This window comes from Lissotriton vulgaris, chromosome 4_1, assembly GCF_964263255.1.
Source record: "Lissotriton vulgaris chromosome 4_1, aLisVul1.2, whole genome shotgun sequence".
Classification (NCBI taxonomy): Eukaryota; Metazoa; Chordata; class Amphibia; order Caudata; family Salamandridae; genus Lissotriton; species Lissotriton vulgaris.
This window is the reverse complement of record NC_141691.1, coordinates 1,579,650,261-1,579,675,021: the sequence shown is the minus strand read 5'-3', so window position 1 is coordinate 1,579,675,021 and position 24,761 is coordinate 1,579,650,261. Positions and strand designations below refer to the sequence as shown.

General features: G+C 43.7%; 1 protein-coding gene across 1 annotated transcript in view; it reads left to right on the top strand.

Moving 5' to 3' along the window:
* The window catches only part of PDE7A (phosphodiesterase 7A), a 1,213,253-nt gene that overhangs the window by 883,492 nt on the left and 305,000 nt on the right, over positions 1-24,761 (top strand). Inside the window, exon 11 of the mRNA XM_086965809.1 lies at positions 10,534-10,678. Within this exon, the coding sequence (XP_086821935.1) occupies positions 10,534-10,678 (145 nt within the window). The remainder of the gene's footprint in view (positions 1-10,533; positions 10,679-24,761) is intronic.

The following is a 24,761-nucleotide window of genomic DNA, read 5'->3' as shown; positions in this document are numbered from 1 at the left end:
ACGACTTCAATGAGGTTTCTGGATCAAGATTCTTTGTCTCTGGATCAACGTTATATTCATGGAGGATCTCTATAATATTTGTTCGTCTCTTCACTAAGGTCGAAAACAGACGTGCTTCTACCGGTCAATTCGCGGAGAGGCGATGAATTGACCGGTAGAAGCACGTCTGTTTTCCAATGAAATCAAATCTATGAAATTTTTCAAACGTGACTGTTGGTTATAGCGGGCTTCTCCTCTATCCTCTACTAGGGTCATCGGCTCATACCTATAAATTCGTCCTGATGATGGTCTTGTAACTAATCTTGATAAGACCGAAACGTTGACCTTCACGTCCACTCCTGCTAGTATTGACAACTTGCGTTCAGTGCCTCACTGCGAATTTAGCAGTAGTCATTGCATCATATGTAACAGCTGGGACGTATTCTTTTGTACTGTTGGACCAATGAATGTTTTCCTTGTACATTTGAATTTTTTATGTTTCATTCTATCAACTGATGAATAACCCTTATAATTGTTTCAAAATAAAAACAATTTTGATACATAATTCCTTTGTGTTGCTTCTTCTTCTTTTTGTTTGGCTAGTGTGGTAGCCTTGCATTGTGATTTTTGTGCCGTCCTAAATAATTGGACTTTTTAAATACAATACAGCAACTGATGTTTACAGTTAGGATTTAAAACTCTTTTCATTAGAAATCCCGAATGCTGCGTTTAAGAGTGTTAAATAAATCATTTGCTGGCAATTTTTTGTGATATATTATCTGCCCAAGCTTGCAAGGGTTTATTGGGTTACCCCCCTTCTTTACTACTTTTTGTATTACAGCATCAGGGCAACCTGTCCAATCACGTTCAGATCTCGGAGGGCACTGCACGACAATTGCAGTGGTGGCTCACGAATTGCGATTGGGTAAATGGCAGATCCCGCTCCCTTCCCCAACCGGAGCACGCAGTGGTGACGGATGCGTCCCTCCTGGGATGGGGTGGCTACTTAGGAGATACGGAGATCAGAGGCCTCTGGTCTCCGGGAGAGTTCCAATTCCATATCAACCTTTTGGAGCTTCGGGCGATCCGACTTGCACTGAAGGCATTCCTTCCCTCTGTCCGGGGAAGTGTGGTACAGGTGTTCACTGACAACACCACCGCCATGTGGTACTGCATTAAACAGGGCGGGGTGGGCTCCTGGACTCTGTCAGAAGGCTCTGCGCCTCTGGACATGGCTGGAACATTAAGACATTTATTGTTGGTTCAACACCTGGCAGGTTCTCTGAACGCCAGGGCGGACGAACTCAGCTGCCTGTGCTTGATGGATCACGAATGGCGTCTGAACTCTAACATGGCACAAGGTCTCTTTCTGCAGTGGGGAGAGCTGTGGTTAGATCTATTCGCCACCGAGGAGAACGCGCAATGTCATCAGTTCTGCGCATTGGAATTTCCAAGGCGGCACTCGCTCGGTGACGCTATTCATCGTGAGTGGAGTTGTGGTCTATTGTACACCTTTCCGCCTACACCACTTCTGCCTAGAGTGCTGAAGAAGGTTCGGCGCGACCGGGCCCAAGTCATCCTTGTGGCTCTGGATTGGGCACGAAGATATTGGTATCCCAAGCTACTCAACATGGCGATCGATCCCCCGATCCGACTGCCTCGAAGTCGTGTACAGAACTGACGTCAGTGTGCATGGGTGGCGCCTAAGTAGTCTCCGTGACGTCATCTCAGCACATACGACCCCAGCGACGGACACGTAGCCCCACAATGCCACCTACTTACGCGCAGGGGTACTGCTCGCAAAACTTTCCGGATCCAGTCTGACGCCTGGGGATATTCTAAGGCAAGGAATCTATCACTAACTAATGTCTCTTACAGATAGATTGTTACACATGTAGTAATCTGTGCTTTAAGAGTGTAAAGTTACTACTGGTAACTTTTTACACATAGGTGGATAGCTACATAGTCTGGGAAGAGATCGTCCTTTGGTGAAGTATAGGATATTAAATATTTTTGTTAAATATTAATGTAAAGGAATTGATATTTATTTTAAATGTAGAGCACAATAAAAATGCTATAGCAATATTCTCCATTTATAATTATTTTAATCCTAGTAAATCAGTTATGTTTTAACATTTATTGAAAAATACGTACCCAACGTAAAATATATATTTCTTTTAGGTATTAAGTTGCTAAAAGTTGTCTAATTAATTTTAAAAAGTTTAGTTTTAAATTAGTCATAAAAAAATTTTAGGATTTATTTTTATTTATATATCATTCTAATATTACATTTATTTTATATCGTTTTTTTTTAAAAGTTGAAATAAATTGTATTTTGTTAAACATTATTTTATATAGGGTTACATTTTAAGTCCCTGACTCCATCATTTACTTTAGGCGAAGTGGCAGTACCAATGATTGGCTTTGTGTGATGTTAGACTACTTTGAGGTCTGAACTGGAGTACATTTACAACAGTTTTGGGTCCTTTTAGTCTGTAGTAACAATAGTGCTGTTTGTGAATAGCAATGGACTCACTGCTTTGTGGATGGATGTATGCCTTCCTTAAATGCCTCCTTAACCCTCTCACATTTTGTAGTAAGTATTCCCCATTTTCTGATGGACACTTCTAACAACAAATTCCTCACCTTAGCATGTTCCACAGGTGTCAGACTGGAACCAGAAAATATTGAGCTGCACCTCTACGCGCCAGTAGGTGGCATTGTTTAGCTCAGCATCTTCCGCGTCCCATTGTGCTAGGTCCTTTTCCCCTGCTAAACCTTCAGGGCTTGCAAAGATTGTAACAGGCAGATGTCTGTGTCCAATTACAACTTGGTCTGTCTCTGATTGGAGTTGGACACAACTCCAAGACCTGCGACACGTGTAAGTCGATGAACCTGAAGGGCATTTAAAAGCAGACGATGAACCTCCTGGTGCTGCTGAAAAAGAAGACCGAGTACTGCTTCTTGAGCTGTTCCCGCGGGCTGTCTTATTCCAGCTCTAAGACTTCCTGGCAGAAGCTAAGTAAGTCTAAGAAACACGAGAAAATGTTTGAGCTTTTTTAGATTGCCCCCTCTTGACCTCATACTTCTGGGCCCCACTCTAGCACTCCACCTGCGGAGTCTGCGTCAGGGCCTGCTCTGGGCTACCCCGATTTTCCAAGAACAGGCGTGATGCCTGTCAAACTGGGTGAATTCTATGACCGCATACATTCCATCTTTGAGCCACGACTCCCTCTGGTATGCCTACAGGCCCCACAGAACCAAGAGATGCCCCTGCTGGGTTACTGGTGGTAGGTTTAACTTTAACAGCAGCTGGGCCCTCAGGATCTTGATTAACGTCACAATGGGTGCCTCCATCAACCCCTGTAGCTTGAAGAGCCAATCCTAATTCCCAATACAGACCCTATGCTGCCCCTGTGCCACTCGAAGTTGATGCTGGTGCCGTCCTGCCACTACCGTCCCCTGGACCTTCCAACCATTGACAGACCCTACTTTCCTGAGAGGGGAGATGAGGAGGACACTGAAAAGGAAAATTGATATGAAGAGCTGGGTGATACTAGTGGTTTTCATACTTCCACAGACTCTGGCATGCTTTGCCTTTCCGGCCTAGGCTTCGGAGGAAGGTGCTTCTTTTGCCACTGTGATGCACAGGTTGGCTGAAGTCCTTGATCTCCAGCTGCCGAGGTTGATAGAGGTGCTGCTACCTGGAGCAAGCTCCCCTAATCCCCTGCTTCTATTTAATAAAACCTTTACTTTTGTGCTCCTGGGAGCCTGGGTGAAACCATGCACAGTGTCTTCTGTACACTGAATGATTGCCTATCGACATTGTCCTACCACAGGAGATCCAGCCTTCCTCTCCCAGCACCCCTTCTCTGAGAGTCTGATGGTATAGGCCTCTCAAGCAAAGATTAACCCAAACTCTTTCCCTACTGCTCCACCAGACAGGGAATCCAAGAGGCTGAACACCTTTGGGAAGTGCATATTATCTTTAACCATCCTTTTCTTGCATGGGTAAACATTGTATGCCTTTTGGGCAATTATTCCAAAGCATTGTTGGACTCAGTTGCACATCTTCTTCCCCTGCTACCTGAGGATGGCTATACCACCCTCAGCATAACCTTGGCGGATTGCAGGGATGCGGCAAAGAGTTGAGAGTGAACTGAACACTACAGACTACTTGGGTTGAGCCATGGTTTCGACAGTGGCTCTGTCGCCATGCCAGGTTACGGTCCTTTGGAGGGGGTAGAGAGTATGATGCATTGCCCTTCAATTGGTGACCATGGCGATGCTGCACATTTGGGAGGGTTAGGATCACTGCCAGATCCCTTTTGACCTGGCTACAACAGCAGTTCTTCTGCCCCTAATGCGAACGTTGAAGGGGCAACTTTGGTTGTCTACAGTACCAGCTATACCCAGTCCAACATCCTGCCCTATCCTTTGGAGTATGGAGCTGCGGAGCCCAACATGGACACAGGTGCCAGTCCCAGTGTGCTATCAGTCCCCTGCCCCTCTGGCAGACACAGCCTCCAAGCCCCTTTAACATGCTTAATATCCTGCACAGCTTCCTCCTTGGCAGCAGGATCAGGCACCAAATACTCCAATAGTCTTCAGATTACTCCAACAAAGTAAGTTCCTCAGGCCCTGGAAAGGGGTAGGCCTTTTCATTTGTAGAAATACCTCAGCCTCTCCCACCATCCCAAGAACAGCAGACAGAGAAGCAGCTCTTCTTGCTCCGCCTGGAAGTGCAGGCTCTTTTGGCCAAGGGAGCCATCAAGAGGTGGTGAAGAATGGTGGAGGCCTTTATCCTACATTAGATCTACACACTCAATTTCTTCCTGAGAAAAGAGAAATTCAAGATAAACGCATTGGCTCAGGTTCTGTCTTCTCTGGATCCTGGAGAGGGAATGGTAGCACTGAAGTTTCCAAATTGGCTCTCGCTGGAAGACCAGTTTCGTTTCGAGCGGATCTCCCGACTCCTGTACACCTTTCTGTTAATACCGCTCTTGCCCAGAGTTCTATGAAAGATCAGGACCAACCCGCCGCAGGTCATACTAGTGGCTTCAGATTGGGCATGGGGAGTAGGGTATACCGAACTCTTGAGTATGAGCATCTGTCCTCTGGTCAGTCTGTCCCTTCAGAAGGACCTCCTGTCGCAGCAACAGGGCAAGGTTCTGCATCTGAACTTGCACTCTCTCCACCCTCATGCCTGGAACTTGAGCAGTGACAGTTCAAGGTTTTCTATCTTCCTCCCTAAGTTTGTGATGTGATTTTGGCAGATGTGTATCTATTACAGCGGTCTACACCTGCTATTGGCGATTATGACATTTTATTTATTTATTTAATTTTGTGTTTTATAGAGCGCAAACTTGACCCGTTATGATATCAGAGCGCTTTACAGAATCATAGAGTAGTACAAAAGGAATGAAAATCCTAAGAGTATACAATCGATTTGGAGGGGGTGGGGTGCTGGATACATAAGGGATGGAGGGGAAGCATATGTACAGTTTACATTACAGTTACTCAAGACAAGGCCCACGGTTTCTTGGTGGGGTGACTAATGTCATCAGAGGGAGGCAATAGCCGGAAATTGATCAGGATCTCTGTGGCGGTTGAAGGTAAAAGTTTAAACGAGGAATTTACCCATAAGGAAGGTTTTGGCCTCCTTTTTTAAGCGTGCAAGAGAGGGGATTCTTCTGATGGCGGGTGGGAGAGAGTTCCATATTCTTGGCACGGCCCAGCGAAATCCTGTTGTACTTTTTATTTTTTCCCCCGAAAACGTGCAGGCTGGAGTAAGAGGTCTCTGGCGGACCATGAGTTTCTGATTCCTCCGGATGCCACAAGTTGCAAGATATGCAGGGGAATTTGAATATAAAACCTTGTGTGTGATGCATGCCTGCTTAAGCTGTATTCTGGCCTCAAGAGGAAACCAGTTCAGCGCTTTCAGGTGTAGTGAAATGTGAATGAATTTCCTTGTTCCGCGTTGAGGCAGGCTTTTAAAGGTGCCAGGGAGATCTTGGGTAAACCTGAGAGGGTAGAACAGCCATATTCTAGTCTAGAGAGGACTAGTGCTTGACCTGCCATTTTTAGGTCGGGAGCATCAAGGAAGGGTTTCAGTTTCCATAGGTAGCTCAGGTGGAATCTGGCTGATTTGGCCATCGAGTTGAAGTGGTCCCACATGTTCAAGTTGCAGTCAAGGGTCCACGATGGTCGGTGGGCAATTTAAGGCTGTGATGGCCTTAATCCATATCTGAATCTCAGGGACGGTTTTTGGAGGGAAAATTAGGAGAAAGTCTGTTTTCTTTGCATTGAGTTTCAGGTGATTGGAGCCGAGTTATTGGACGGTCAGCTCCACGGCCTCATTCAGGGAGAGAATCTCATCGAGGGATGAGATTTCGATGTAGATCTGAGGGATGTCAGCGTACATATGGTAGGAGATATTTGCAGTTCGTAGGACTTCAGCAAGCGGTTCTAGGTAAAGGTTGAAGAGGGTGGGGGGACAGCATTGATCCTTGAGGGACTCCAATCGTGACCGGAGAGGGAGCAGACAGGTTGCCATTATTTAGGAATCTGATATCTGGTTTGGAGGAAGGATCTAAACCATTCTAGGACAGAGCCATCTAATCCCATCCTGAGTTTGAGGCGTTCGATTAACTTTCCATGTTGACCATGTCGAAGGATAGATCTAGAAGGATTAGGAGACATGTTTTGCCTTGGTCAAGGGCTTGGAGGGCAACCTCAACAATGGAGCATGGTGGTTTCAGTGCTTGTCCCGGTCTGAATCCGGATTGGAAGTCATCGAGTAGGTGGAGGTTGTTGATGTGTTGACTTAGCTGCAGTTGCACTCACTCCTCCAACTCTTTAGCTAAGAGGGATGTTGGAAATGGGTCTGAAGTTGTCAGGGTAGGCTGGATCCAGCTACGGCTTTTTGAGAATGGGGAGGACTTGGCGGCTTTCAGAGACTCATGAATCGATCCCTGTCAGAGAGAGGCGTTAATTATTGCAGTCCCGCTAGGAATAATGGATTGCGCCGCAGCTAGGCAGTTGGGAGGGAGCGGGTCGTTGAATGGGTTATTTGGGTTTAAGGTAGATAGGATTTTGGAGTCGGAGTCTTCGTGGTAGAGTGTGAAGTCAGTCCAGTGTGCGTGATTCTTAGGTGAAACCTGTCGGGCGGCATGGAAGGAGGAGGCAGGTCAGGAGGGGGTGGAGAGTATGACGCAGAACTAACGATGTTACCTAAGGCTTTGATTTTGTCTGCAAAAAATGAGACTTCCTCAGATGATATTAGAGACTTGGGGTTTTCTTTCAATATTTTGGCCAGTTTGTTGGATTTGTGTTTGACCTGTTCGAAGAGTTTGCGGGGTCTGTTCTTGGTGTTCTCCAGTTCCGATCTGAAGAATTCTTTTTTTTGAGTTGAGGATGTTCCTGTTGTAGGTATTTCTGGCCTGGCGGAGAAGTTTTAGATGTGCCGCGGAGGGGTGCTGTCTCCAGACTCTTTTGGATTGCCGGTGGGATCTCCTCTCATTGTTGGTGGATCTAGTGAACCAGGGGTTTCTATCTTTGATTTGGGTTCTTTTTAGTTTTAGTAGGGCTAGGTCATCCAGAATGCTCCATATAGTCGAAGAGTAGTGATTGTTAAGGTCAATGACCATTGTGATATGCGAGGGGGGGAGGTCAGATATGCACTGAGCCTCAAGTTCTCTGGGGTCTAGGTTCTTGGTGTCTCTGACCCAGCGTTTAGGAATCACCGGCTGCTGTGCCCTGGTCTTGTGGGTGTCCGGTAGTAGGAAGGCGATGGGGTGGTGGTCAGACCAGTCACAGGGGTTTATAGAGATAAGCTTGACTGTTGATTCCTTAGAGATGATCTAGTCAAGAGTGGCCTCTTTCGAGTGAGTTGGGAGTGAGCAAGATTGGGTCAGGGCTTGATCGGCCAGGAGGTCTTTCATGACGTTGACATTAGGATCCTTGGATCGTTCCAGTACAGGTTGAAATCGCCAAGGAAAATGTCTTTAGCGCTGGAGGAACTCTTTGCTGTGAGAATATCCATGAGGTGGTCAGTGAAGGAGTCATTCATGCCTGGGGGGTGGTATAAGATGTGCAGGTTGCACAGTTGGGTGGAGTTACTGCAAATAGAGAGGGCGAAGTATTCGCTGGAGTCGGTAGTATCCGCCAGAGTTTCCATGACAAGAAGGTTAGAGCTATAGATGCAGGCGATGCCACCTCCTTTCTTGCTATGTTGCCTGTCAATGTTATTGTTGAAAGGGACTAAGAGGTTCAGGCATGGGGATGAGGATTCGTTTAGCCATAATTCTGTTAGAATTGCTAAACCAACATTTTTTTTAAGGATGAGAGCATCAATATCGGCGGCGTGCTTTACTGCCGATTGGCAGTTAATTAAGAGACCAGTCAGAGAGGGGTCGGAGGGAGAGTCGGGGTGGACAGGTGTGTAGATTGCTTTTAATCACACTTCTGTTACAGAGGGTAGCGCATCTGCAGGGGTTGATGGCGACCGTGCAGATGGTATGTTCGGCACGCATGTCCGACAAGGGTAACATTGTATGCTAACACAACGCATGCCATTACAACGCGTTACCGTTATAATGCATACTTTTACATTGCGTATTCCTTTACCACACATGCCATTACAATGCAAAGACGTGTGGTAAAGGCATATACTTTGTAAAAGTGGAAAAGGTAAGTAATGGTATATGTGTGTGTGTATGTATGTATGTATAAATGTGTGTGTATAGATGTGTGTTTGTGTATATATATATATATATATATATATATATGTATGTATGTGTGTTTATATATGTGTGTGTGTGTATTTGTATATATTTTTTAAATACATCAAAATACCCTTTGCACCCCAAAAACCATACCCCATAAACCTTAAAATTACCCTCGCCACCCAATAACCCAAATCCACCTTGAACCCCAAAATTACCATTAGCAACCCAAACCCTCCTTAACCCTAAAATTACTCTTGACGCCTCAAAACCCAAACTCGCCCCGAGCCCAGAAATTACCCCTGCACCCCAAGACCAAACCCACCCTAAACCCAAAAATCACCCCAGACACCAAAAAACACGTACCCACCCTGAACACTAAAATTCCCCTTAGCACCTCAAAACCCATCTGAACCCCTAAAATACCCTTGCTATCCTCAAACCCCTACCACCCTAAAACGTAAAATTACCCTGGGCACTCCAAAACCCAAACCAACCCTGAAACTTAAATTACCCATACTACCCCAAAACCCATACCCACTCTAAAACTTAAAATTACCCTTGGCACCCCAAAGCCAACATTAACCCTGAACCCTTAAATTAACCTGGGCACCCCAACCCACCCTTAACCCTATACTTACTTTATACTTACATAAAAAATACATGTGTGTTTACCATTCATGCCTTCGCAACGAAATTCATTGTTAAGGCATGCATAGTAAAAGCATATGCATTGTAATGCCATGTGTTGTAATGGCATTGCGATGTAATGGTAGTTGTGTTATGTTGGCATACGTTGTAAAGTTTTCGTTGTAATGGCTGTTTCTCGCCCTTGGCATGTTTTATTGCCTAGTATTCCTCACACCATTTGGACCCTCTCCCAGGACCGTTGACAGCTTTTGCTGTTCATTCTATCTTTCATCAATCAACCTTATTCAGTCATATGACCATAAAAGTATAATATACATATTTGCTCATACATTACAAGTCCCAAGATTTGAGAAAAATGTAAAAGTGCATAGCACATTAATCAAATACATAATCCAATCAGTTACATTCAGGAGTCAAAAATATAAAAGATAAAAATGTTAAGAACAGGGCCGAAAGATCAGCCCAAGGTTAAAACTAATTCAATGATTACATTCTGAGGGCCCTCTGTCGAATTCCCCACAGGTCACAAGACCACAATATTACGGTTTGTCCGGCCATAGCCACTCTAGCACCTCAATTCTTGGGTCAACCAGCCACTCAAGCATGAGCATTCTTAGCTTGACATGGCCTAGCCCTCGGCGCTGTTAACTGTTACTTGTCAGCTATTTTAGCTTTTCTGCAGCAGCCATATCAACCCTCCCTGTTTTTAGTCCTTGGTTGTGACTTTTTTAAAAAGGTTTACACAGATTGTTCCTTCCTACTCCCTTTGTGATGCTCCAGTGGAATCTTGTAGGGCAGTGAATAGCATTTTCTAGAATGTGCTACAATATGCAGTTTGTGAATTAGGTCCTTTGGTGAGGGCCTTATTGATTCCAGCTTTTGTTAATAGCCTTCCTCCTATCTGAACATTTATTTAAAATGGTAATGAGAGCACTTTGGAATAGTCAATATTACAAGTAAATGTATCTGTCATTATGGAAAGTGACATATTTCAGTTTCTCGCGTTTTTTTAACGAATTGCCATTAATCTATCAGTAAAATTTCTGCTCAGTTAAAATTACTCAGATGGTCCTTTAAACAATTGTGCTTGATATTCAAAATCTAATTAGTACTAGAACATTTTCTATTTATATTATCTATTCTACATTTTGTTATAATTAATTTTTCTTCTTCTAAGGCACCGGATGGAGCGTCGAATAGGCTCCCTCATTCTAGCAACAGACATCAGTCGGCAAAATGAATATTTGTCACAATTTAGAAAACACCTGGACCAAGATGACCTATGCCCAGCAAATCAATGTCATCGTCACTTCATTATGCAGGTATCGTGTATTGCACTGAATGTATGAGTAATAAACTGTGAATCTTGTATAACTGCACAATGAGTGATTGGTGGGAAAGTGAAGCTTCAGATGGGAATGTGCACATTACTTTTTATGGGTTTCTTTTTTTAACATAGGACATGCTTATGGTTGTAATATTTTAATCTGCCGGAAATTGGTAGTGGGAGATGACTGCTACATTCTGAACAATTAACATGAATTCTAATGTGCAAATTGTGGTTAGGGACTGTAAGAATGTGGCTTATTAGTTGAAATGGATGTGAGTCCCTACCAAGTAAGCGCCAGGTCCAGTTAAGTGTCACTTTAAACTTGAGCTCATCCCTTGGTAGCTGCAGCCAAGCCAGACAGGCTTCACTTAGGAGAAATTTATTAAGTATTAAAAAGTAGAAAACGCAACACAATCAAAATCCCACTCTAATTTTTAAAAATGTCCTAAATTAGTAAATTGTAATGGACAGATTGACACCAAAATGTCAAAATCATATGTGGGGACCCGGAGTGTTATTTGTTTAGGAGTTTTAAGACAAAGTGGCACCTAAAAGCACAGAGCGACAAGTGCCCTAGAACTGAGTCAGCCAAACGTTAAAGCTTACCCCAAGCTACTGCCGATCGGATGCAGGGACCATGTTTATGCTGGTGGAAGGTTTACCCGGATGGAAGGTTTACCTTCTGAGTTAAAAGATTTTCTTAAGAAAATTACTCCTTGCTAGGTCGTCGGCAGGTTAGGCTGCAAGATGGAAGGAGTACTCTATAACTGCGACATGGTAAAATGTGGGGACAAGTGGGATCCCCTTCTCGGGTGGGAAATTTGGAACTGTCATTGATGGCGGAAAAGCTCCAAGTGAACAACGTCAAGAATGTGTCTCCAGAAAGGTCTCAATGGCGGTCGGATGCTGTCCGATGTTGACTTTAGTGAATCCTCCCTTTATATGGACTTACTTTTCTGGAAGACAAAATCTATTCAGTAGGGTAAACCTGTTAGTTGAGTCCGACCAGTGGTTTATAGTTTGCAATCGGTCCTAGTCTCTGGGGAAAATTCTGAAAACATTTCTAAGTGTTAAGTTTTGCAGGTATTCAGGTCAGAATAGTACACTAGAACATCAGCCAAGATTCCGGGACCTTGTGGGCACCTCTTGGGGGGTTCGAAATGTATCCAAGAAGCCATTAAGAGGTTCCAGGGCTAATCTAGTTGGAACTAGTCAGTGGGGATGTTGGAATCAGTATGCTTCTTGCAGCTCTTTAACAGGAGGTCTGCCAAGTGACCCTTAGAGTCCACGTCTTGTCCTGGGTACAAGTAGAATTTGGTCCAGTCCTTGGGTTCCCTTTCCTAATGTTCAGCAACAGGTGCAGTCCTTTGTATTCCACTGATTCAGATGTGTTCTGACGAAGGTACCCAAAAATTTCCACATTTATGCTTGGCACCTCCCTGCAGGGGGCCAACAGGATGCCAAGTGACAATTTGGAAAGGCTACCAGAAACATTAGGCAGGAAAAGCGGCTTTCTAAAGTAACTGCTTCTCAAATAGACAAATGTTGACGTTGCTTTAAATTAGATTTTGTACATCTATAACAATGAGTGTATGAAGTATTTACCTAGCTAATGCTAATCTGAAGTTAGCTTTATTAAGTGTAATAAACTAACCTCTGGTACATCCAGTCTTCCTAAGGTGAAAAACAAGTCAATCAATCAGGGGGTTGAACGCGTGCTACTCACATTTGAGGGTCTCAAGGGGCTGGTGGGCTTGGGGCGGGGGAGGGCAGCTCCAGTCAGCCGTAAAGCCAGGTGTTGAGGCTCTTCCTGAAAGTGTGCAGAGTAGGGGAGCGTCTTAGGTTGATCGGGAGCTCATTCCAGGCTTTGCCTGCGATGTAAGAGAAGGCTCTTCCACCCGTTCTGGTTCGCATATGTGCTGGATTTCTGCTAGGTCGAGGTTAGCAGAACGGAGGTTTCTTTTGGGTACACGGAAGGAGACTCTTTTGTTGAGGTATGTGGGTCCTGTGTTGTGGAGGGATTTGAAGGCGTGGGTGAGTAGCTTGAAGGTTACTCTCTTGTCGACGGGGAGCCAGTGGAGGTCTTGCAGGTGCTGGTGTGATGTGCTCATGTCATGGGATGCAGAGGATCAGTCTGGATGTTCAGCAGAGATTTGTTGAATCCAGTGAAGAGGATGTTTCCGTAGTCCAGTCTGCTAGTTATGAGTGCGTGGGTGACAGTCTTTCTGGCTTCGGGGGGGATCCACTTGAAGGTGTTTTGGGGGATGTGAAGGGTGTTGAAGCAGGTGGAGACGACGGTGTCATTCCGTCGGGTCATGGTGAGGGAGGAGTCTAGTATGATGAAGAGGATCTAGGCGAGGTCTGCCGGGGTGGGGGGTGCAGAGGGCGGTGGCCCACCAGAAGTTGACCCAAGCTTAGGGGGTGGGTCCAAGGATGAGGACTTCTGTCTTCTGAGTTGAGTTTCATACAACTGCTGCTCATCCACGCGCAACGTCTTTCATTCCTTCTTGGAAGCGGAGTCTGGTGGTTTTGGGGTCCTTCGTGAGGGAGAGGATGAGCTAGGTATCGTCAGCGTACAATACTATGCTGAGTGCATGCTGTCTGATGGCTGCCAGGGTGGCCATGTAGATATTGAAGAGCGTGGGACTGAGCGATGATCCTTGAGGTTCTCCGCAGTTGATCTCTGTGTGTTTGGAGAGGAAAGGCAGGAGTCTGATCCTTTGGGTTCTGCGGTTGAGGAATGAGCGGAGTCAGTCGTGGGCACTTCCGTGTTTGTCAAGTTTGGGGCCTTTTTGACTATAAGAACAACTAAAAGCATTACATACACATGTCCTACTTTTAAATACTATACACCGTGCCTTGAGTCTATTAAAGCCTAATTTAGGGATGACTTACCACTATTTAATAGGAAGGTGTAGGTCTGTTAAGGCAATTTAACAGATCAAAATCAAAAGCAACAAGGTGATGGATGGAATGCTTGAATTTATATTGCTTTTTGCCCACCATGGTACCCTAGCTTGGACCCAGCCATATGCAAATCAATTTTGATCCTGCTCCCCAGAGGAGCAGGATCAAAATTGCCTGCACAATAAATATCTGGTATTCAAGATACCCGTTGTGGTGAATGTGTGATTTACAAATACACATCTTATGTAACTGCCAGGTCCTGTCCTCAAAACAATGGATTTAGGCCCATATCTGTGTACCGGGGGTGAGTGTTTGACATTGTTCAGCATTCCGTCCATCATATGAGCTTTTTTACATTTGTCACCCCAAGTGGGACAGGAATGCCAAGATGTGGGTCCCATGCTCGCCTTTCCACTGAATTCAAGCTATCCTGGGTGGTGATTGGTGACACCACGAAACCGATAATAGAATGCCTGTTTCCGGTCCGGAGAGGGCCTGGCAGTTCGGCCTGGACTGTTCCCATGGGGAGCATGGTCAAGACTGATTTGCATATGGCTGGGTCCAAATGGGAATGGCGTGGTGAGCAAAAAAAAATATTTTGGCCCAGAACTCTGTTCTAAGATTGAATAGTTATACCACCACACTTCGGACAGTGGACCACTCAAAGAAAGGATAAGGCACCAATCCTAGTATCACCAAACAAATTTGTTTACAAAATCCAGCGTGCACTTTCCAAATGCTCCCTGTCCCAAGAGCATCACCCAAAACTAGGGTAAAGAGTCAATTTTTGTCCTGAATGGAAAGGCACTGCTATACAAGTTGGTCTCATCCAGTTACCAGAGACTATTCAACTTTTCAATTGTCCTCATATATAGACGCTGAGTCATGATGTATAGTTGCAATACTCATTTAATAAACCATTTAATGACAAAACATCAGCCAACGCGTTTCGTTCTGAAACCTGAACTTCTTCAGGGCGCAGTAGTTGTATCGAGGCGTGTTAGTTTCCAATTTTAATGTTTAGCGGAGTCGATTGAAAAGAAGACTTGTATGTCTTTTCTGTCTTTTAATTTAACTTTCTATTTTTTGTCTTCCTGTTTTTGAAGTAATTCGGGAAACGGAAATCCTTAGTTTTCCAACAGGTTTTATTGTATATTTTTAAGGAAGCTTAATCTTAAGCGAGGAAAATCCGTCCTCCACTCCAGGCAGTAGAGATGACGGCGTGTTAGGATAGTAGGACGCCGAAGGGTTGACACATCGGGATCAACATACCAGGCAACTACCATAAGGATACTTAGCATTTCTGGAATGAATAAGAGGCGTAATATATCAGTCGCACAGGACGGATTTTCCTGTATGCCAATTTAGATTTCTATCATTTGGTACTTGCTCCTTATTAAATCCTTTAGTATCTCCCTCCACATTTTGATCGTTTCACTGTGTTTTTTGACTGTTGTGTAAGTGCCTAAAATAGTCAGTACACTTGGTTCTTAATTTCCCTTGCCGGTCAGTGTACCACCTCTGGTCAGGAGGGACTTTGAATCACCTCTAATATGCAAGAAATAAATGGCACAGGTAGATCATTAGGGTCACTGACATAATATCAAGGGACAAAATATAGAGTACAAAAAATATCGATGCCAAAATATCGAAAGCCAAAATATCAAAGTCCTATCTACAAACGGGTAAGTACAAAAATATCGACTCCAAAATATTGTTTAAAAATATGTACTTTGTAAAAATATCGAATTTATAAAAAATAATGTAAAATAAAAAAAATATTAAAAATAAATAACTAAAATATACTTAAAAATACTTAAATACCCTTAAATATTAAATAATTAATTTAAGTTATAAAAAAACATTTTTTAAAACATATATATATATATATATTAACATAATAATATTAAAAAATATACAATATTACCGTAGGATAGCAGGAGTGTTAAAATTACTATTCCCACTCCAATGAGTGCAACAGTAGGAAAAGCGTTGGATAGCGTAGCGGTAAAAATTACTATTCCCACTCCAGAGAGTGCAACAGTAGGGAAAGAGTTGGATAGCGTAGGGGTAAAAATTACTATTCCCACTCCAGAGAGTGCAATAGTAGGGAAAGTGTTGGATAGCGTAGGGGTAAATATTACTATTTCCACTCCAGTGAGTGCAACAGTAGGGAAAGTGCTGGATAGCGTAGGGGTAAAAATTACTATTCCCACTCCAGTGAGTGCAACAGTAGGGAAAGCGTTGGATAGTGTAGGGGTAAAAATTGCTATTCCCACTCCAGGGAGTACAACAGTAGGGAAAGTAAATACTTCATATATTATTTAAAAAAATATATATATTAATAAATAAAAATATGAATTAAAAGTAATTACCAATATAATATAATAATTAATTAATTAAAATTCCAAATTAAAGTTTATTAGAATTAGTTACCTATTAGTACAAATTAATAAAAAATTAACAACTAGTTAGCAATTAAAATGTATTAACAATTAATTCAAAATAAATACAAATAAATGAAATTATTTAAATAATTATGATTAAATTACTTCCCACCCTATTCCCCTATAAACCCACAACCCGCTACAGAAAATAAATGTGTAAAATTAACATAATTATCAATTAATCAATTAAATACAATTGACAATTAAAATTTAATTAATTACCCCCAAAAAAGTAATTAACAATTCAAAATAAATACCAATAAATTAATTTACATATTTAATTAATTATAAATAAATTACTTCCCACCCAATTCCCCTATAAACCCATAACCCACTACAGAAAATAAATTAGTAAAATTAACATAATTTTCAATTAATCAATTAAATAAAATGAATTGCCAATTAAAATTTAATTAACTACAAATAGAGATTAACAATTAATTTAAAATAAATACCAATGAATAAATTTACATAGTTAATTAATTATAAATAAATTACTTATCCACCCTAAATTACGCAAAAATTTAAAAACATAAAATTCATTATTAAAATAAATTATAACATAAATACACTTTCCACACATATAATAACATAAAAAACACTATAAAAAATTTGATATTAAAAATTTGATAATTTTAATAACCTATATTATACTTCGATATTTTGACTTTCTATATTTTTTAAATTCGATATTACATTACGTACCTTAAAACCGATATTTTTGATGACTATATTCTGTCCACTCGATATTTTGTCCATTTGATATTTAGAAGTCGATATTTTGTCCATTCGATATTTTGTAGTCGATATTTTGACTGTTTACCAGATCATTAAGCTAAATTGATGCATTACTTTTTTTTCGTCCATTTCTTGCATAGTTTAAATAATTTTTATTAGTTCCATTAAATAGACCTTGGTGCAATATTGAAAAGGTACACAGGTAATTATAAATAGATTAAAATATAGGTTAAAAAGGAGAAATACCCGTAACTATAATTTACAGATTAAAGGTGATACCAGTATATCTCATATGACATGCATCCACTAGCATTTAACCTTATTACAACTACTGTAAATTTCATACTTCTCTTAAGTCTACTAAAATTAATACAATAGAAGTATAACATCAACCCTCCCACCCACAGTTACCCCTAATCAAGAGAAGCAGCCAGAAATAAAGTACCAAAAAGTTCCACATGTATAACACATTAGTACCCATTATATCCCAGTTTAGCCGTATTAAATTTCCCTTCCCCGCAAGGACTCAAGGAGCTATTCAACTAATCTGTCTGCTTCCGAGGCCAAAAGACTATTTATTTTATTTATTTTATTTCTAGTTTTTATAGAGCGCAGCATTCATCCCATGGGATATCAAGGCGCTAAAAAGAAAAAGGGACTGCTGGGATAGTGCAGGGGGAGGTTTAGTTTTTGGGGAAAAGGTGGGTTTTGAGTTTTTGCCGGAATTGGAGGAGGTTTGCGGTGTGTCTCAGATCCCTAGGTAGTTCATTCCATCGTTTGGCCGCCAGGTGAGAAAAGGCTCGTCCACCTGTCCTTGTTTTGTAGATGCGCTTGGGTTTTGCGAGGGCTGAGTTATTGGATCTTAAATTTCTGTTTGGAATATAGAACTCGATTTTCCCTTGCAGGATTGTAGGGCCTGTTTTATGAAGGGCTTTGTGCGCGTGGCAAAGTAGTTTAAATGTAGCACGCTGGCGCATTGGCAGCCAGTGGAGTTGTTTTAGGCATGCTGATGCCGAATCTCGTGTTCCTTTGTTGCATACCAGTTTGGCTGCCTGGTTTTGCAGGACCTGTAGGCGGGAGAACAGTTGCTCGTTCATTCCTTCAAAAAGGGCATTGCCGTAATCCAGGCGGCTAACTAGGAGGGCCTGGGTGATCGTACGTCGGCAGTCAAGTGGGATCCAGGTGAAGATTTTAGCTAGGAGTTTCAGGATTGCAAATCCTTTACCCCAAAGTATGCGTACATGATCCTTCATGGATAGTGCGTCATCCATCATGACGCCAAGGTTTCTGGCGTATTGTTTCGGGGTGGGGGCAGTTCCCAGTGAAGGTGGCCACCACGTATCGTTCCACGATAGTTTGGCTCCTCCGAACAATAGTATTTCGGATTTTCCTGCATTGAGCTTAAGGCAGTGGTTGCCCATCCAGTCTGCCATTTCGGAGAGGCAGCTGTGGAGTTTATTTTTGGTTGTTTCTGGGCTTTCGGATCTTTCGTCCATGGTCACCATCAGCTGTGTATCGTCGGCATATGAACAGATGCCGATGCCCCACTTTCTTCCAATGTCGGCCAGAGATGAGACGTAGACATTATAGAGAGTGGGGCTTAGAGAGGCCCCTTGTGGGACTCCACAGCTAATGGGACGGGGTTTTGAATGGAATTGGCCCATATGCACTGCTTGGGTGCGGTTGCTCAAGAAGGATTCAATCCATTGTAACGCTGTGTCTTGTATTCCTTTGCTCCGGAGGATGTTTAATAGGTGTTTGTGCGACACTGTGTCGAACGCTGCCGACAGGTCTAACAGTATCAGAGCCACCGATCCTCCTTGGTCAGTGATGCATCTGATACTGTCCGACACTGCCAGCAGCGTAGCCTCGGTGCTGTTGTTGGATCTGAATCCGGTTTGGGTGGGGTCCAGAAGCGAATTGTCCTCCAGGTATTTGGACAGTTGTAGGTTGACCATTTTCTCCAGTGCCTTGGAAAGGTAGGGAAGCTGTGAGATTGGTCTATAGTTCTCGGGGTTGAGGATATCGGAACCAGCTTTCTTTAGGAGGGGGGTTACAGATGCATGTTTCCAGCAGTCTGGAAAGGACGCGGAGGCGAGGGACTGGTTGAAAAGTTTGGTTATGAGGGGGCAGAGAGTCGGTGCAATTTCAGAGAACACAAAGTACGGGCAGGGGTCTGCAGGAGAGCCAGATTTTATTGCTCTGAGAATCGTTAACACCTCTTCTTCGGAGAGTGGTTGGAAATTTGTTAGACGTGGGGAGTTGCTTACGTCTAGATGATCGTTGTCGTTGTCGGATGTGGGTGGACATACATCAGGGTTGTCGTGAGGGGTGGTGGGACGGGAGGGGGTGAAGGTGGAATAAATGTTGTTGATTTTTTCGGAGAAGAAAGTGCTAATCCGTTCGCATGCTTCTATTGAGGGAGTGAGGGTTTGCGAAGTGCTAGATGGGTTGCTGAGCTCTTTCACGATTTTGAACAACTCTTTTGCGGAGTTGTGGTTTTCGTGAATTCGTTGGGTAAGAAATGCTTTTTTTGCCTCTCGAATGGCAAGGATGTATTGTTTCCTTTTGGCGGTATAGATGGCTCTGGTTACAGAGTCTTTCGTTTGTCTATCCACCAGGTGTTCTCGCGCTTTAACCCCATCAATTTTCCCTCGTCCTCTTTTAATCTCACAAAGCAGCACAGCACTCTACAAACTTGCCCATTTAATCATTTCTTTACAAGATCTAGTAATTTGAGTGCCATGCGATGATTTCCAGTTCATGGTCATTTTTTGTTTTGGTAAAATCAAACCCAAGTCAGTAAATCTAGTAGTAGTTTTCTTATTTTTAGGACGAGGGTATGCCCCTAGGAGGCAGACCAAGGGTGTACTAATAAAATACTGCAAAGTTATTCCATTAATATATTCTATTACTTCCTCTTAGAACTCCGATAATGAAGGGCAGGACCATACCATGTGGAACATTTTCTGGCCCCAGCTCCCCACATCTAAGGTATTTTTCAGCAGCAGTCGCATAGATAAGATCTATGCAGGATATAGAAATTAATAAATTTAAACCTAGACTTTCTAGAAACAGCTGAAATATGCACTTCAATCCTATCCCAGTTCAAATCCTTAATTTGGAGCTCTAAGAGTCTCTCCAATTTTATTTTTAACTCTGCAAGAGGACAAAATATTTGCACGAATCGCACGATATGGATATGAGTTAGCACTTACACACCCTCTTGTTGTACAGAGCTGTTGACATGATGTTTGGCAGATTCATCATCTCCATTTCTCCAATAATTCCTTATTGTTGCAACCAATGCCCTGTGTGTTAAAATTTGTCCTCTAGGTATATACAATTGTTCAGCCAAGTCTTCAAACCTAAGCAATACTCCATCCTGATATAGGTCTCCTACACGGTTGACCCCAAAGGTAGTCCATCTTTCAGTCCATGCTGATGCTCCTACCTGGGCCACTATCTTGATACATTTTAATCGTATGTCAGGTGAATAGGGTACCAGGATTCGGTTTTGCTGTAGGTAACATCGCCAGCACTGCTGTATCACTAGCAGCTCTTGGGAAATTGCTGGCAGTCTCCACCGAGGAAGCAAGAAGACTTTCAATAGGTCCTGCACATCAGGCAGTGAGCCAGTAACACCCTCATCAGGGTTTATTTGACAGTAAACCCACGTATTTAACCATTGCACTTGAGCCTCCAGATAGTAGGATTCAAGATTGGGAGCAGCCAACCCTCTCACGGTTACAGGGTGCTGTAGTTTTGTTAGTGCTACTCTACACCTACCTGTTCCCCAAAACAATTTTTTTGCTGTTTGGTGAAACAACATTCCCTTGCCTTATCTAGGTTTTGTGTCCTTACCATCGTCTGCGACTGAAACAGGAGCTTATCTCAATATTTTACTTGGTGGTAATAGAGCATTTTTAACATTCCCCTAGTGGATTCTGATGATTCTCAGATGTAGCACTTTGCTGCAGAAATGTCAAAGGCTATTGCATCTTTTGATTTGATGAGTTTCTTATGGTCTTTATTTTCCAGATTGGCGTCAGTCTATTTTTGAAAGCTTATTCATAACATAGGTGCCTCTCTATGGGTCACTCTATTGGATGGTCCAGTAAACTTATTTGGCCCTCCAAACCCAAAATGTTGCCCTCCTTAAAATGCATCTTTTGTAATTGGGGACGTTTTCTTAAACTGTTTCCACAGCTCGTGGAACTGAGAAAAGTCTGGCCCCCTGATCATGCTTTCATGTAAGATAGTCTGCCAGTCCTCTTAAAGTTCATATCTTGTGATTTGCCAGACTATTCTGGCATCTGTATGTGTAACCATGCTAAATTTAAGAACTTTGTATAATTTCTTCTTCAGGACATGATAGAATAATTTTGTCTGGCTTCCAGAAGTAGAGGCAGCCTTGCAACAGGTCATGTTAAGTTTTATATTGGGTAAAAACAAAGGCTATAGAGATTGGTGAATCTGCTGTGAATGCATAGATGTGTTTGGGTTTGCACATCTTTCCACCATTGGGATATCCAGAGCAACTGACACAGATTTATTATGTGGTGGAAACCTTGGCTACGTGCCTATATTTTGATGGGGAGAACAGTAGTTGCAGTGTTCAAACATTGCTTATGACTCTGGATTGTGTTAACTTTGTGTTGAAATTAACCTCAAGGCACCCTTAGAATGAAAAATAACTTGTGTATCATAGGATCTTTATTAATGCTAAAATGGTCCGCTTTTCTTGCATGGACCCAAGAACACTTTTTTCACACTTCTTCCAGGGAAACAGCACTTAAATATGTCTGTCAATGAATGAAATTGTGTAAACATGCAATGAAACCTACTTAGATTTAAAGGTGAACACCAATACCACTTCTTGCCAAGTTGCTTCCCCCCTCCTAGAATCAATGTTATCCAGCCTGTACAAAGACCCAAATGTAAGAATTTTGATGAGACTTTTCTAGAGTGTCTCGAGGGTCAGTGGTTTTAGAAGGCAGATCTATGGCAAGATATCATCTAACTCGAACTTCAGAAAGAAACATCTTATGTAGATTGTAGTGACTGATACCTCAATCTCAGGATGGGGAGCCCTCCTTGATCACCTGAAAATTCAAGTCTCATGGCCAGCCAAAAGAAATCCTTACCATGAAAATCTATTAGAAAAGCCTTGAGGGTGAAGTGAACTACCTCTATCTTCTATTGAATCAAAACATAATGGTTCAAATAGACAACACTGCCACCATGCATTATACCAACAAGCAAGGGTAAACAAGAATAAGACCATTGTCCCTTCAAACTCAAATAATGTGGCACTGGGCTTTGGGTGAAGGAATTGCTCTGAAAGAAAAATACATCCCAGAACCAGGAGGCCAGAATGAAGAAGCAGATGTTCTCGGTCAACATTATCACGAAAATGACAAATGTATGAAACCGCTTTCAAGAAGGGGGATTCCTAAAATAAGACATATTGGCTCTCGCAAGAAACAAAAAATAGCCAGACTTTGCATCCAGGGCACCAGAACAGAACTCGGTGGGAAATGCTTCAGTTGGTCTACACTACTTGTCAACTCTTTTCTTCCAATTCCACTCATTCCCGATTGTCAAATTACACAGATCGAATATTAAAATAATCTTAATAGCTTTGGACTGGCTGAAGCAGTGGTGGTACCTGGATGTTCTAGATCTTTTACTTGTGTGCCATAAGAGTAATCTTTGCAGATCAGATCTACTGACCAGACTTCAAAGCCAGGTCCAGCACCTTAGTCTGCAGTCCTTGAATATGGTTGCATCGCTCCTGCAGCCAGGCAGATATCTGAATTTTCCTCTCAAATGTATGGATATGCTTAAGATAAAGTGTTCAAGAAGATCATGCTATGATCTAAAATGGAAGAGTTGAGACGTGTTTCGTCTTCTTTCATCTGCCCGCCGCTTTAATAGGACCAGCCCAGGCCCGATTTGGACAAGAGGCGACAGAATTTTGAACCCTGACTTCGCGGCACACCAGACGACTTACCAGGTGCGACCACGTTGGCCCCTGCGGATGTACAAACACCCCCGGAGCTGTGCCGGACCTGGGCAGCGAAGAGGTGAATAGTCACAGACGGAGGTTTGGCTGAAGCTGCGGCTACCGAAGGCTTGGGCCCGCAGCGCTAAGTGTCGCTGATTTGGTGGCCTCAAGGAGCAGGCCCAGAGCCCCGCTCGCCGCTCTGAAAGGAAGCGGTGAATGGTGATGAAATGGTTGCCACCATTTTGCGCAGAGTGGTGGCCCTCCGGCCAGAATCGGAGCTCGCGGCCGAGACGCACCAGTGCCTGGGAAACAGCGGAGGGCGGTATCGGAGGGGTACTTCAGCCCTCAGTCCAGTCTAGTGGAGCTGATTCCTGGAAATAATTACATTGAGTTGCCATCAGCTCCCCGCCCTCACTGTCGCACTAACTTTTTGAAACTTCCTGGGTGCGCTTCAGCCTCGTCAGGCCTTGCAGCGAACTAGCCAGCGCTCCGACCACCAGCGGCCATCTTTACTCTGCACTCCCAGGGGGAAACACTACTCGCCTTGCTCTCTGGACTTAATAGGCCTGGCCCCCGCTGAATCCTTGTGGGGGGTGACCAACGGCTGGGAACTGATGTCATCTCGCTGCTGCCACGCACAGCGGCTGGAGCCGTGTCCCTGTTGGGGCCTTGCACTCGGCGGTTACCACCGAGCCCCGGTGAATGCTTGGGCTGGTTCTCTTTTTGCACAACTTAGTTCTGGAGCAGCAGAGGATTGAGGGTGGCGTCACGCCACTGGACTTATTTTCTCATCTCCCTGCTGGTCTCTACTGGACCGAACCCTAAAACGCCATGGATTAGAGGACGGGGAGACCCCGGAGTGCTCTTGGGGGTCCCCTGAGTATCTGCTTGCCACCCTGCTATAACGTACACCGACCGGGAGAGGGGTTGAGTTGAAAGTGGGTGCCCAACATTTGTTGTAAACGGTGGTGGGGAGCCCCACGGCTTCTCCGCCCCAGCCGGCTGACCGCATATACTGTGCGGTCAGCACAGCCCCTGCCCGCAGGGAGCAGCTGCTAATGCTGGTCCCTCCAAGCGGGAGCAATGTTTCGATCAGTTTCTTTGCCCGCATCAGTACGGGCAGGGAAACCGCTCAAGAGTCTGCCCCAAGCTAGTGGGTGCCTTTTGAAAGCTCCTGCTGGCTGGGAGTAGACTGTGTTTGCTCCTGCGTGGCAGGAGATTAAAAAAATGCTCCAACTTAACAGTTTTCCCTGCCTGTTCTGATGTGGGCAGGGAAAGCACTATGTCTAGGGGTATGAGCTCCCCAAGACCTAGCTAGTGAGCCTGCCTTGGGGGATGGGGTATCTGAGGTCATAGAAGGCTCAGGGAGGGGAGCTGGGCAGTTCCCTCTCTTTTAAAAAGTTAATCAGCTCCTCAGGGCCACCTTAAGGCCTTTACAGGCTCAGGGAGGGGGGCAACGCAGCCCCCTCTCCAATATCAGTAATTTCAGCCCTGGTGGTGGGCTTTCCGGGGCCTGTGATGCCTCAAGGATGGGGGAAATCAGCCTTCCTCCACTTCTTAATTAATTTGAGCCCAGGGTAGGGGCTCCCCGTGTCCTCTGATGGCACAGGGAAGCGGGTGCACATCCTCCCACCCCATAAACAATTTCAGCCCGGGTGGGCTCCTGGGTCCCTGTAAAGGCCAGGGGAGGGGGCCACACGCCGAAAGCAGTCCCAACCACTATTTTTTTAATGATCTTGCGGGACTCCCGGTGGTTTGCTGCATTTTTTGCTGTATATTTTTGGCCCTCATGTATATTTTTTTCTTTTACTTGTTAAGAATAGGGAACTAAGTCCTGTAATGGCCTCCAGCAACATTTTTCTAATGCTGCAGCAGCCAACCAAAGCGCTCGGTCCTGCGGAAGTCTGGACTTCCATTGGATCGAATATGCTCAGAGGAAAAAAGCTCCCAGGTCCACTCAGAATGCTTTTTTT